Source organism: Protomyctophum parallelum (assembly GCF_964188405.1).
Source record: "Protomyctophum parallelum genome assembly, chromosome: 8".
Lineage (NCBI taxonomy): Eukaryota > Metazoa > Chordata > Actinopteri > Myctophiformes > Myctophidae > Protomyctophum > Protomyctophum parallelum.
Window position 1 is genome coordinate 34939046 of NC_139703.1, and position 13466 is coordinate 34952511.

General features: G+C 40.8%; 2 protein-coding genes across 2 annotated transcripts in view; both read left to right on the forward strand.

Annotated features, from left to right (window-relative positions):
- dusp7 (dual specificity phosphatase 7) overlaps window positions 1-13466 on the forward strand; it is a 140238-nt gene that overhangs the window by 84717 nt on the left and 42055 nt on the right. The window lies entirely within an intron of this gene.
- Window positions 1-13466, forward strand: part of iars1 (isoleucyl-tRNA synthetase 1) — a 90626-nt gene that overhangs the window by 4092 nt on the left and 73068 nt on the right. The window contains exons 4-7 of the mRNA XM_083771696.1: window positions 694-813; window positions 2205-2287; window positions 3667-3784; window positions 4553-4700. Of these exons, the coding sequence (XP_083627822.1) occupies window positions 694-813; window positions 2205-2287; window positions 3667-3784; window positions 4553-4700 (469 nt within the window). The remainder of the gene's footprint in view (window positions 1-693; window positions 814-2204; window positions 2288-3666; window positions 3785-4552; window positions 4701-13466) is intronic.

Consider the following 13466-nt stretch of genomic DNA (forward strand, 5'->3'; position numbering starts at 1 on the left):
ACGTATTATTCAAGGTAAAAGGGTAGGAATTATACGTTTATTTTGCCGCATGTGGTGGTGACTAAACTCTGTACATGGCTTAAGACTGAAATAAAGCCATTCATTTATTCATCCAGTTTCAAAGTTGGTACCTTGGAGTAGAGATGAATGGATTTTGCCACATTACGAGTGCCTGAGAGCAGATGTGAGGTTTGGTGTATACGTAACAAACAAATTCAGGTAAAATAGTTCTGATGAAGGTGCTCTGAGTGTATACATACTGTAACCTTACATCATATTGTGTCTGACAGTGGCAAAATGCATATGGTTCGTGTTAGGGCCATTCTAATGCAACATTTGTATGAAATCCATTTTGTTGTTTGGATGCGATCTCACTTCTAAATTTGTCGTGCTGCACTGCACTGTCCAATTCATTTTAATTACTCTTATTTTTTGCTACAATTTTAAGTCGAGCACTTTGTCTGTTTTAAAGCCACAGTAGTTGGCTCCAGATCAGCAACTACAGACTAATGTAAGAATCGTGCCCTCCATTTCTCTCTCTCTACCTCAAATGTCTTTGCAGAATGTTCATTTATTATGACGTGCAGAATAGGGACGCTATACTTCATTTAGATAAGGACAAACGGCTCAAACATTTGAAAGATTCTTCTAATTAGGTTTTTCTTTTGTTTCTTGTTTCTGTGTTTTTTACAGGAATATGAGATTGACAAAACATTGAACATCAAAGGGCCTGCTGACGTGGAAAAGATGGGCATTGCGAATTACAACAAGGCGTGCAGGGACATTGTCATGAGATACTCCAATGAGTGGGAGGTGAGCATAGAGAAGGAGACCTGGCTTGGTCTCGCACAGTTATGTAACACATTAAGGAAAGTAATTACATTGGGAGTCTATGGAAAGATCCAAAATGGAAGCATGCACATCTCAAAAAAAGTTGATGGGTGCTGAACGAAACATATAGGCCCTCATTTATCAACCGTGCGTACACCAAAATATGTGTGTGTGTGTATGAGAGAGGTGGGTGAGGCGGGCAGCAAGGCACGGGAGAAACTTTTTTTCCATGGTTTCCATGGTTCCCACAGGTCGTATTTCATGTGTTCAGTCGCAAAAAACGAGGGCGAGGCTTGATTTCATAGGGCGTGCTAAGGGCGTGCCAGATAGATTTCAGCCGTCACATTTATTAACGTCAGAACGAAATTAAGGAAGGATCAGCTGTTTGCGATCACTTTATAAATGCCGTGGCGACGTGGGTGTACTACGAAACCTGCACTCAAATCTGTGGCAGAATTTACACTCTATTGATAAATGAGGGCCATACTGTACTGTACATACAGAAAGAAGGTAGGATGTCCGCACACCGTTCTTAAGCTCATCATTTCTGATGAAGACCTGAGGGTCGAAACGTTGATTCCTAATGAAATACTACTGGGACCCATTTAGGCCTGACGTCGATTTTTTTTTTTTTTTTTCTAAATCATGACAGTTTTCAGAAATACCTATGTTTCTATATCAGTGGTGCTCAATATTTCATGTCAAGGACCCCCAGAATAATCTGTATTTGGCCGCAGACCCCCATCTGAAAACGGACGCAAAAAGTTGAGTTAAAAATGTTCTGAAAGGCCCAGGCCGTAGCGTAACGGTCTGGGCACCGGACTGGTGATCCAGTCGCGGTGTGCCGCGGGTTCGACTCCCGGACCCGACACGGCCTTTACTGCATGTCATCCCCCCATCTCTCTCCCGTTTCCTGTCAGCCTACTTTCTATCCCTTAAAAAATCAATAAAAGGCGTAAGCCGCAAAAAAAAAAAGAAAAAAAAAAAAGAAAAAAAAAAAAGTTCTGAAAGAATATATTCAATGATTTCTGCCACATTTTCATGATTTTTGAAAAATAGCAGACCTGCAAGCTGGTATCGCAGCACAGTGCCGCACTATGCCGCACTATGAGCTTGTAGGTCTGCTATTTTTCAATAGCTAAAGCATAAGCTAAACACAATGCTTAAAACACCAAAAGGGGTTCCCGTCCAGATCCTAAATAAAAATGTATTTGTCTTTATCAGCAGTTTAATTCAAAATGTATTATGAATATACATGAATCGTTCAAAACTAACTGAACGAAACGGATATTGGAACATTTTTCTCATGACTGGCATGGCACACTGTTCAGTTTTTCTCCTGTGTATTTTACATTGTTGTGTGACGTTCCCAGATCTCAGTGACAAGAATGGGCAGATGGATTGATTTTGACAATGACTACAAGACACTCTACCCCTGGTTCATGGAGACCGTCTGGTATGAATCCTTGCAATATATTTCATAGCGTAGAAATTAAATATCCATGAAGTGTGTTTAACTCACGATTTTGCGTAGCACTATCTTGTCTTCTGGCAAATAATTAAGGTCCAACCTGGGACCGTTTTGAACATCAAAATTATGGTAATATTTGCATACTACAGTAAAGAGTTTGATTTGTAGATTACTTCATTAATGCACTGTATTACCCCATCAATCAAAATTCAAAACATATAGCTATGTTTTACTTCAATGTTTACTTTGAGGTAAATCACCAATATAATGCCAAACCTAAGCTATTACCACCACAGGCTTAAAAACAAGTGAATCTGTTTTCTTCTCAGTCACCTTGAGAATTAAATCATGTCTCCTGTGCTATTTTATTATTTTTGTTGACGTGAGATCAGGGCAGGAATTTCATGGGGGCCACAGCATGCCCTTCAGCTTGGCTGTGTTGAAAAATGAAATGCACTCCTCCTGCCACAGACAGTGGCCTTGATGTCCTGCGCTCACTGTGTCTGTCCCAGCTGATTTCCATATTTTTCCTTCTTCTGCACTATTTTACTCAATTTAGTTGTCGGGCAACTGTGTCTGTGGTTGAGATGCTGCATTTTTATTGCACCACACCAACTGTGTCTGTGGTTGAGATGATGAATTCTTATTGCACTACACCAACTGTGTCTGTGGTTGAGATGATGAATTCTTATTGCACTACACCAACTGTGTCTGTGGTTGAGATGATGAATTCTTATTGCACTACACCAACTGTGTCTGTGGTTGAGATGATGAATTCTTATTGCACTACACCAACTGTCTGTGGTTGAGATGATGAATTCTTATTGCACTACACCAACTGTGTCTGTGGTTGAGATGATGAATTCTTATTGCACTACACCAACTGTGTCTGTGGTTGAGATGATGAATTCTTATTGCACTACACCAACTGTGTCTGTGGTTGAGATGATGAATTCTTATTGCACTACACCAACTGTCTGTGGTTGAGATGATGAATTCTTATTGCACTACACCAACTGTGTCTGTGGTTGAGATGATGAATTCTTATTGCACTACACCAACTGTGTCTGTGGTTGAGATGCTGATTTCTTATTGCACTACACCAACTGTGTCTGTGGTTGAGATGCTGATTTCTTATTGCACTACGCCAACTGTGTCTGTGGTTGAGATGATGAATTCTTATTGTTTTAGTCACATGGAATGTTTTTAGTGTTAGTCTAGTTTTAGACGACAAACATTGTTTGTCATAGTATTAGTCGACGGAATCAACACTGATTTGAGACCCCCCACCATGTAACGGCATACAATCTGCACTCATTGCCACTTAAAATGTCTTATTTTTGTGCATGTTCTGATTACTCCAGGTGGGTATTTAAGCAGCTCTACGACAAGGGTCTGGTGTACAGGGGCGTGAAGGTCATGCCATATTCCACTGCCTGCAACACCCCTCTGTCCAACTTTGAATCCAACCAGAACTACAAGGTAGGCACACAACGGAACCCCCGACTACTTCAGGAAAGGTCATACAAGCAGTGGTGGCAAAAGTACGCAATTGAAAATGTACTTACAGTACTAAAAGTAAAAGTACTCATTGTGCAGAATGTGCCATTTCACAAGTTCTAAATGTGTACAAAATCTATTGAAAATAGAACAACAACAACATGATTAGAATACCTGGTTATCTACAGTACATGATTAGAGAAAAGAAGAGATGATACAAAGAAATATAATTAAGTGATCTGGTCAATTCGGTGGGTCCTAAACATATATTTTAAATTATTTAATGAAGTAGAATTTGATGAGATTGCTGTATAGGTGTTCCATAGCTGGGCCCCCCTGTGTCTGATGGAGAACTGACATAGACCAGTACTGAGCTTTGGGAGATGTAAATGATTTGCCTGTCTCGTATTGAAGTGGTGCACACTGCACATCCCTGTTGAACTGGAAAAAGTCTTTACATGGCAAAGGAAATTCAACTGGCTGTAACAATACTTTGAAAATAAAGTTGCAGGTTTGGTATGTATTTAAATTAAAGATTGGTCAAATATTGAGTTGTTTGAAAAGAGGGGCAGAATGAATGTTCAAGACGGATCTGTCTGATATTTCATATTCCATCCTAATTGGCTAACATTGGCTTTCAAAGTTTGCAGAAGTCTTTCACAAAAACCCTCAATTCATGAACACTGTTCATGATTCCCTTTGGGTAACCACACTAATAATGAACTTCTCCTCTTGGGGCTTTGTCTGCAGGATGTTCAGGACCCATCGGTAATTGTCAGCTTCCCATTGGAGGAGGACCCAGGTGTGTCTCTGATTGCCTGGACAACTACACCCTGGACGTTGCCTAGCAACCTGGCCCTCTGTGTCAACGCAGAGTTGCAGTATGTGAAGGTCAAAGGTGAGAAACCAAACCCGAGCATCATTGGAAAAATCTATGTATGTAATTGTATTTTCTTTTTTTGTTATGTCAAATGTGTGTATATGTGTTGCTTACAAGGCCGCTGGGTCACAAGACACATTTCATATATCATGTCATGTCATGTCATGTCATGTCATGTCACACATTCACTCATCACCGAGTACATCCTCAAGAAGGTGCAGCAGCGACTGTACTTTCTGAGAGGCCCCTTTTGGCCTAAGTACAAAGGGACTAGTTGACTTTTATCGCTGTATAATTGAAAGTGTCTTAACTGGCTGTATCACAGTGTGGTACAGTAACACGACCGCTCAGGACTGCAACAGGTTGCAGAGGACCGTTAAAACAGCAGCTAAAATCATCGGCACAGCACTACCCAGCCTCCACAACATCTACACCACTCGCTGTATGAAGAAAAGCCCACAACATCATTAAAGACACCAGCCATCCCCCCAACCACGCTACCAGAGCATCAATTTGAAGAAATTTATATCGGCTAAATAACTACTTTAGTGATGGGGTGACATTTTCATGATTAAGTTCCGTGTCTAGGAGCGTCTATTTATTTATGGTAAATCATACCTTTTGGCATTCCTGAACAGCCGAGTATACACAATACCTTGATACTGCGCAAGGCCGCAACCAGTATGACACGGAGTGAATGAAGCAGCTTGAACTATGTTGTCGGACTGTGTGTGTGTGTGTGTGTGTGCATGCGCGCACACACACTGTGTTGTACGGCTCAGGTATTGTGGGAATTATGAACGAATCTTGAATAGGGTCACTTAAAAAAAAGGGAAAAAAAGTCCTATCCTTGTACACACACACACACACACACACACACACACACACTGGTGGGCTTCTTCATAATGCAATGACCTAGATTCCTGACTAGGTGCTTGCTGTAGTAGCCTGCTGTGGCCTTGAGGGGTCACTGTTGAAGCACAAGTGTTGTGAGCCACCGCAAGACTGCACTGGCTGTTTGCCTTGCCTGCATGAGAGACTGCCTTGGAATACCAATGAATGTGTCTGGTATCAACACGCACACCCCCACCACCACCGCCCCAGCACGCACGCATGCACACGCACGCTCTCCACATTGTCTGTCTGTCTGTCTGCAGGGCTGGCAGCAGGTCTTAGCTGTGCAATCATTTATCACACCACTGAGGAGAGGGGACATATTTTATTTATACCCCCTCCCCTCTCTCTCTGCCCCTCTCTATCTCTCTCTCTCTCTCGTCTCCACCTCTCTCTCTGTCTCTCTGTCTTTCTGTCTCTCTCTCTCTCTCTCTCTCTCTCTCTCTCTCTGAGGATTTTGTATTGCTATTTTCTGTAGCTTCTGTGACACTGTCCCCATTTAACGAGTTTCTACTGGGGTAGCAGTGTTGTTTTTGGCAGAAAATTTAGATTTTTGTTGTTTTAGTTTTAGTCGACTAAAAGATTTCTGTCGACTAAATCTGCAGTTGATTTAGTCGATTAAAATGTATTTTGTCGGTGCCTTGATGCCGTCGTAATGACTGATTTTACACATGCTGAAAATAGACTATCTACAAGCTCACAACGCGTCGCACTGCGGTCTTGTAGATCGTCTATTTTCAAACCATATGGGCTTCCATTGGAAATGCATTGAAGCGGCCATTAAACACAGACATTGGTGGACCTGCTCTACCTCCTGAGCCTCAGCCGTGTACCAGCGTGTCTTGTAGGGAGTGGGAGCCCCTCTAGAGGCTAAGGTAGGAGGTTCAGGAAACAAAACAAAATGGATCACTTTATATTCCATTTATAATATTGAATTTGAGCAGGCAATGTTGCATAAAATGCTCTTCCTTATTGGTTAATGGTTATCGTTATTTGTTCTAAATATCGGTTTTGATATTGTTTTGTGCTAATTGCCCACCCCCTACTATTCCTTGAATGTTTCCAAATCTCTATATTTACACCCACGCTCTGCAAAACCGTAGCCTAATTTCTGCAGCTTTTAGATCAAAGATCTTCATTAAAAATGCATTTGAAGGCGCTTAAATTGTCACACCCCAGATGCTATTGGCTAAGGTGAGGGGGATGGAAGCTGTCAGCATGCAGAAGGGTATTAAGGTATTTTTAGTATGCAGCTCCCCCCGAGGATGTTTTGGTTATTTTGAGGTCTAGAAAGTTTACTTCCCTCTGGCTGTACTGTGAAGTGCCACACTGTCACTAGTGGAGTTGAGGAAGCTGTCAAAGTGCTTAACGTCTTGTAGGTCACCATCGTAGAAGAAGATGAAGTCCTCAATATGCCTTCCATATTAGATAATTTTTGTTCTGATTCCTTCCAACCCCAGACTCTTGAGGAAGAGATGTGCTTAAGTTTGCAGCAAAACATGGCTGCACCAAATGTTCAACCCATTTTGGGCGGGAAACCCTTTTGGTGTTTTAAGCATTATGTTATACTTTAGCTATTGAAAAATAGCAGATCTACAAGCTCCTACAAGCTTTTTTAACTCAAATCTTTGCTTCTGGAGGGTCCCTGGAACAACATATTTTCAGATGGGGGTCGGTGGCCAATTACATATAATTTTTGTGGTCCTTGACATGAAATATTGAGAACCACTGATATAGGAACATAGGTATTTTAGAAAACTGTCATGATTTAGAAGACATTTTTTAAATTTCGATGTCAGGCCTAAATGGGTTATGGCTAAGCAGTGTGTCCGTGAATAGGTCATTCACAAATGAGCCATTTAGAAGTCTTCTTCGAATACCTAAAAGTAGAGCCAAATACGGAGAGTTGCGTCACTCCCATTCACTTCATCGGCCAATTTACAGTGCCTTATGTTGGAGAATAGTGACAAAGGGAAATTTACACCCAGGTGTAAATAAAGTGACTAAAGGAGTGTGTATTTTCAGTACGCTCAATCTCACATGTCATTCCCCAAAGGTGGCGTAATGGCTTCATTTGTGCGTATCGCGGCTATAGCACATTTTTGCCTCACAGTCACCACAGTCACCATTTCCCAAGCGTTTCGCCGTGTGTAGTACAACATCACCGCCCATTTTAACCGGAAACTAACGCGTGGACACGAAATGGACACATCTTCAAGCTAACAGCTCGTCGGCAAAATAGAGTTTTACACACACCAGAACTGAAAATAGATATGAAACTAGAGGACCATATCTGACTCTTAGTCTTGGGAATTATTTATTGGGTGAGTACACAAGTTTAAATGCCGACGTTGATGGTCTGCTAACCGCACAGGGATAAGACCAATCTATGGCTGTGTATATGGAATAAATGAAATATGTCGGGTATCACAGACATTCTAGGGCTATAGATGACCCTATGGTATTTTCAATAGAAAGAATATTACTTCCGTGACCTAGCCGGGGATTACGGAGTGATGCCAGTACACTATTTGAACACTTGGTGGGGCTCCCGGACCATATGTTGAGAAACAGTGGCGTAGTTGATGTTGTGTGTTCTCTTTGCCCCAGATTTCCACAACATCACCCTTTATTCACTTTTTTCTTAAAACCACATACAGTTTGGGTCATTAGAGAGTCCAGCTCAGAGGCTGCATTCTCCTGCCTGGACAAATTGAACTAGAGGGATGTCGGTGCTTTGGACGAGGGATTCAACTTCACGTTGTTGCTGTCAGGCAACACACCTCGTATCTCCATAGTGGAACTTGTTCACGTTGTTGCTGTCAGGCAACACACCTCGTATCTCCATAGTGGAACTTGTTTTAGTTTTTAGTAAATGAATGCCCTACTTTGCCATTTCTGCTATTTTGTGTGTGTGGGTTTTTATAAATATTGAACCAATGGAAAGTAATACCAAGATGCTAAAAATGCATTTTCGGCCTATTCGGTTTCGGCCCGAATAGGCAGAAAATATATCTATTCAATTAAAGCATTTAAAAGTGCTGAATTAATGTATTATGGACCCATAATAGTGATTATTATTTAGGTTAAGTTTTGCCATAATCATGTCTTTTGAGATACATCAAGTAGCTTTAAGGTGCGGCCATGGTAGCAATGGTAGGACAAAAAGATATATAATATTAATCATATTCGGTTTTCGGCCGAACTGTTTCCTATATTCGGTTTCGGCCAAGAATGTATCCTTAGTGGAACACAGGTTATTTTCTTCCTGAAAAGTAAGTCTTTGTTTTGGACATACAAGGTTTCGCCTGACAGCGACAATAGGAAACTTTATTGTGAAAGTTGTCAAACAAGCATTGTTAACACATTGTATGCTAGAGTTTTCTATTTGCTCAGGCTTGCTGGTGCTAAGCGATTAACATTGGACTTTTGAACTTTTTAGGGGCCCACAGCGAGGGGCCTCTTATAGCGAGAATCACATCGCATAAATAAAAAGTAGGCCAAACATGTCCACTTCAATTTAAAAAAAAAAATATGATTCTACCATCTTCCATTCTGGAGATATTGACCTTTTTCTAAAACCTGCTTTTGAAGGCACGCTGCTCGCTTGAAAAAACAGCAGAGATATGGAAGGTTGAAGTTGACAGACATTGACAGACAGATATAAAAATGAACACAAATAATATCATATACATACTACACACTGAATGAAAGCCCTGAATGTCTACTTTTAGGAGGAAAACAAATACACATGGTCCCATGTATAGTTTGTCAGTAATTGGCTATTGAATGCAGCTTGCGCCCACCAGAGAGGATTTCAGAAAATGCATGGACCAGAAGAACTATTATTCACAAAATAAGGCCTATAGCGAAATGTACATACTATATACCGTATGAAACAGAAGACTCTCTGCTTTCATAAGAAAAATACTTCTACTGTAATAATAATGAAAATCACACCCCTGTGAAGTGAGCAGTGCAATGTTGCGCAACATTGCACTGCTCACTTCACAGGGGTGTGATTTTCATTATTATTACAGTAGAAGTATTTTTCTTATGAAAGCAGAGAGTCTTCTGTTTCATACGGTATATAGTATGTACATTTCGCTATAGGCCTTATTTTGTGAATAATAGTTCTTCTGGTCCATGCATTTTCTGAAATCCTCTCTGGTGGGCGCAAGCTGCATTCAATAGCCAATTACTGACAAACTATATTTGTATATATTTGTATATTTGTTTTCCTCCTAAAAGTAGACATTCAGGGCTTTCATTCAGTGTGTAGTATGTATATGATAATAATTTATTTATGTTTATATCTGCCTGTCAATCTCTGTGACTTTAAACCTTTATAACTCGCTATGATAACTTCATGAGGAAATGCTCACTTCACAGGGGTGTGATTTTTATTATTATTACAGTATTAGTTTTTTTCTTATGAAAGCAGAGGGTCTTCTGTTTCATACGGTATATAATATGTACATGTCGCTATAGGCCTTATTTTGTGAATAATAGTTGGACCTGAACAACTGCATTCAATATCCTACTGACAAACTGTACATGGGATCAATATTATGTATTTGTTTTCCTCCTAAAAGTAGACAATTAGGGCTTTCATTCAGTGTGTAGTATGTATATGACAATAATTTATTTATGTTTATTTTTATATCTGCCTTCAGAACGATAGTATAACGGTGAGATGCGTTACTGGATCGGTGAGTTTAGTGGTTGAGGTTGACATGTCTGGACATGTTTGAGGAAAGAAGCACAGGAGAGAGAGATGATCAAATAACTGGCTGCTTTGTTGGACAACGCTATCTTCACTTTGTTTGGGCAAAGAAGCAGAGATCAGCGATGGAAAAGAGTTTTATCCACGGCAGATAAGTAATGACGTATTATCGAGGGACCGCCATGATCAACTAACTGCCTGGGACCGAGGCTACGTTGTCACCAGCCAATGCAGCCATCGCTATCCGTTGTGTGATTGTAGCCTTTTTATTCATTATAATTGCAGTGATAAGACCTATATCACAGCCGGGCGTCTCTCTCGATACCGTGGATATAGCCTACATCCACAATCACACAACGGATAGCGATGATGGCTGCATTGGCTGACGAAGACGTAGGCAGTAAGTTGATCATGGCGGTCCTTCGATAATACGTCATTACTTATCTGCCGTGGATATAAAGCTCTTTTCCATCGCTGATCGTGCTTCTTGCCCAAACAAACAAAGTGAAGACGCGATGGCGATCCACACAACGGATAGCGATGGCTGGTGAAGACTGAAGACGTAGCCAGGCAGTTAGTTGATCATGGCGTGTGCCGTGTGCGTGTTGAAAACGTTATGAAATGGCGATCGTTGAAGATTATTCTTGGTTTATATACTGGCAGAGGGCAAATCGACACGACTGCGTTATATCTTTTTCCGAGAATGAGAGCGGTGCAAGGCGATTACAAGGCGCAGTGTGGCCTGGGGCCAGGGAACTCAAACTGCAATGCGATCCGGGCAGAAGAGACTCAGACTCCCCCCACAAAGATTCCTCGGGAGAAACCATGTAGAAACAGGAGGGGAGGGGGAATCGAGTGTATTCACAGACACTAGACTACTACTAGATGGGTAACTCCATTTTAGATGCCCTGACATCTGCGTTGGTCTATGCCGTTGCCGTGCAGACCCATACGTGTAATGGAGGCATTGGAGGAGGGAGCGTCTTCGCCACAGACAGACCTCTTTTCAGGAGGGAGGGGCTTTTTACTCCCGGATCACATATTGGAGCTTCCTGGAGACGATCGCTGTTATTTTCCTCGGTGTCCTGGAGCATAGGACGTTGATGTACAGTAAGCAATAAAAAAACGTATAAAACGTATACATACGCTTCGCGCGTACGGCGTTCGATATTAATAAAGCGTATGGATACGTTTCCAGCATTTTTTGTGTTAAAACAAAAAGTAGACTTGTGTCTTAACTGTTTTACAGAGACGAAGTTGATATCAGGAACTGTGAAGTTCTTGATTTGGTATATTTGGTATCGTTTTTTTTAATTGGCCTTAAAATATTGTCTATATGAATCCACTTGCTGAATGGCTGTCGGTATTGAGCAATTCTTTTTTTTTATAGGGGTTTATATTGACCATACCATTAACAACCTACATAAGGCAAAAATGACAATGTCATTATGCTTTAAGTAGCATGTGACATTTTTATGCACATTTGGACATTGAAAAGGTCCGCAAATTTCCGGGAATTAAAATGAGCCAAATCCGGGGAAAATATTAAACCCTAGTTCAAAGTTAAAATATTTAGGACGACCGTCAAGCCGATTCTACTCTATGGCTCCGAGACATGGACACTTTCAAAGAAATTATAGAAACGGCCAGAGGGCACTTACACCCACCTTCTAATGAGAGCGCAAATTCTCTCTTTGAAGAGCCACCCATCGACTTCTCTACAACCTTCCCCGTGTTTCTTCACCAGTCTGATCCAGAAGATCACAGTTTGCCGGCCACTGCTACAGAGCTGACAATGAGGTTATATCCCTTCTTCTCTGGAATCCTGCCTCAAAGCAGACCAGAGGTAGAAAACTGTCGTTCCCTGATGTCATCGCTAGGGCCACATGCATCAGTAAGCAGGAACTGGGGATGGCAATGAATGACTGGAAAGTCTGGCGTGCCATTGTGAAATCCATGATCTCGACCGCGGTCAAAAAATGATGATGATTTTTGAAAATTTGTAAAAATGTGGCCCAAATCTTTGAATATATATACAGTCAGTGTAAGCGCCCTCGGTTTGTGAAAGAATTAGAAGTGGATGGTCTCAACGGGTGTCGTTTATTGTTTCTTCGGGTACAGATGAAGATCATAGGAACACCGTGAAAACTATAAAACAGAATAAATACTTTAAGAATCATACCAAACATTTCATAGTTTTCAATGAAATCAGTGCATTTTAAGTTAATCAAGTCAACAATAAAATAATTAATTTATAGTTGATCATAATCAGTGATTCAGTATAACTCAAGTAATTTCAATAAACAAACAAGCAGATCATGAAGCAAAAGCACCCCAAACAATGAAAATAAACCAAACTAAATGCAACTAAACCCAAAGTAAAGATCCAAACAAACAAAACAAAAGGTTAAGTCTGTACCTCGGTCCGTTAACTGAGGGGCTAAAGGCTGAGTAGAAATTCACCTTAGACTTCAAACATCACCAAACGATTAAGGGATAATTAGATGCAGGCATTTGGCACATCGGTCACTGTCCCAGCAAAGCAGACAATGTGGACAATATGGACAGGTTCACTTAACAGTCGACCAACGCTACACATCATCTAGCAGGTTTTTAGTATGAACATGAATGCTGCAAACAAAATAAAACATACCGTCTGGCGCTGCTACTCTCAAACATACGCTGCTCTCTCCCCTGTCACTGTGTCACTGTTTGTGTGTGAATGATCAGGTGAGTGAAGTGAGCAGACTTATGTGTGTGTCTGTGCGGTGACAGGAAGTTCCAAAGTAAGAGGGAAACCAAATTACAGGAAATGTCAAATTAAAGGTTAACCACATAAGCAACAAAAAAATAACAATTAAAGTTAAGTTAACACCAAGTGTGCCCGGCAGTTACAGTCAGTATATTCTTTCTTTCACAGCACTTTTTTTAAACTCAAATCTTTGCTCCCTGAAACAACATATTTACAGTTGTTTTGGTCAAATACATATCATTTTTGGGTGTCCTTGACATGAAATAGTTTGAGAACCACCGATATAGAAATATCGATTTTTCAGAAAACTGTCAATATTTAGAAGACATTTAGTAGAATATGGTCTCAGATCTTAACCGATTCCGTACATAGGACGTTGCCACACGTCATAGGGGTCCCAATTACATAATAT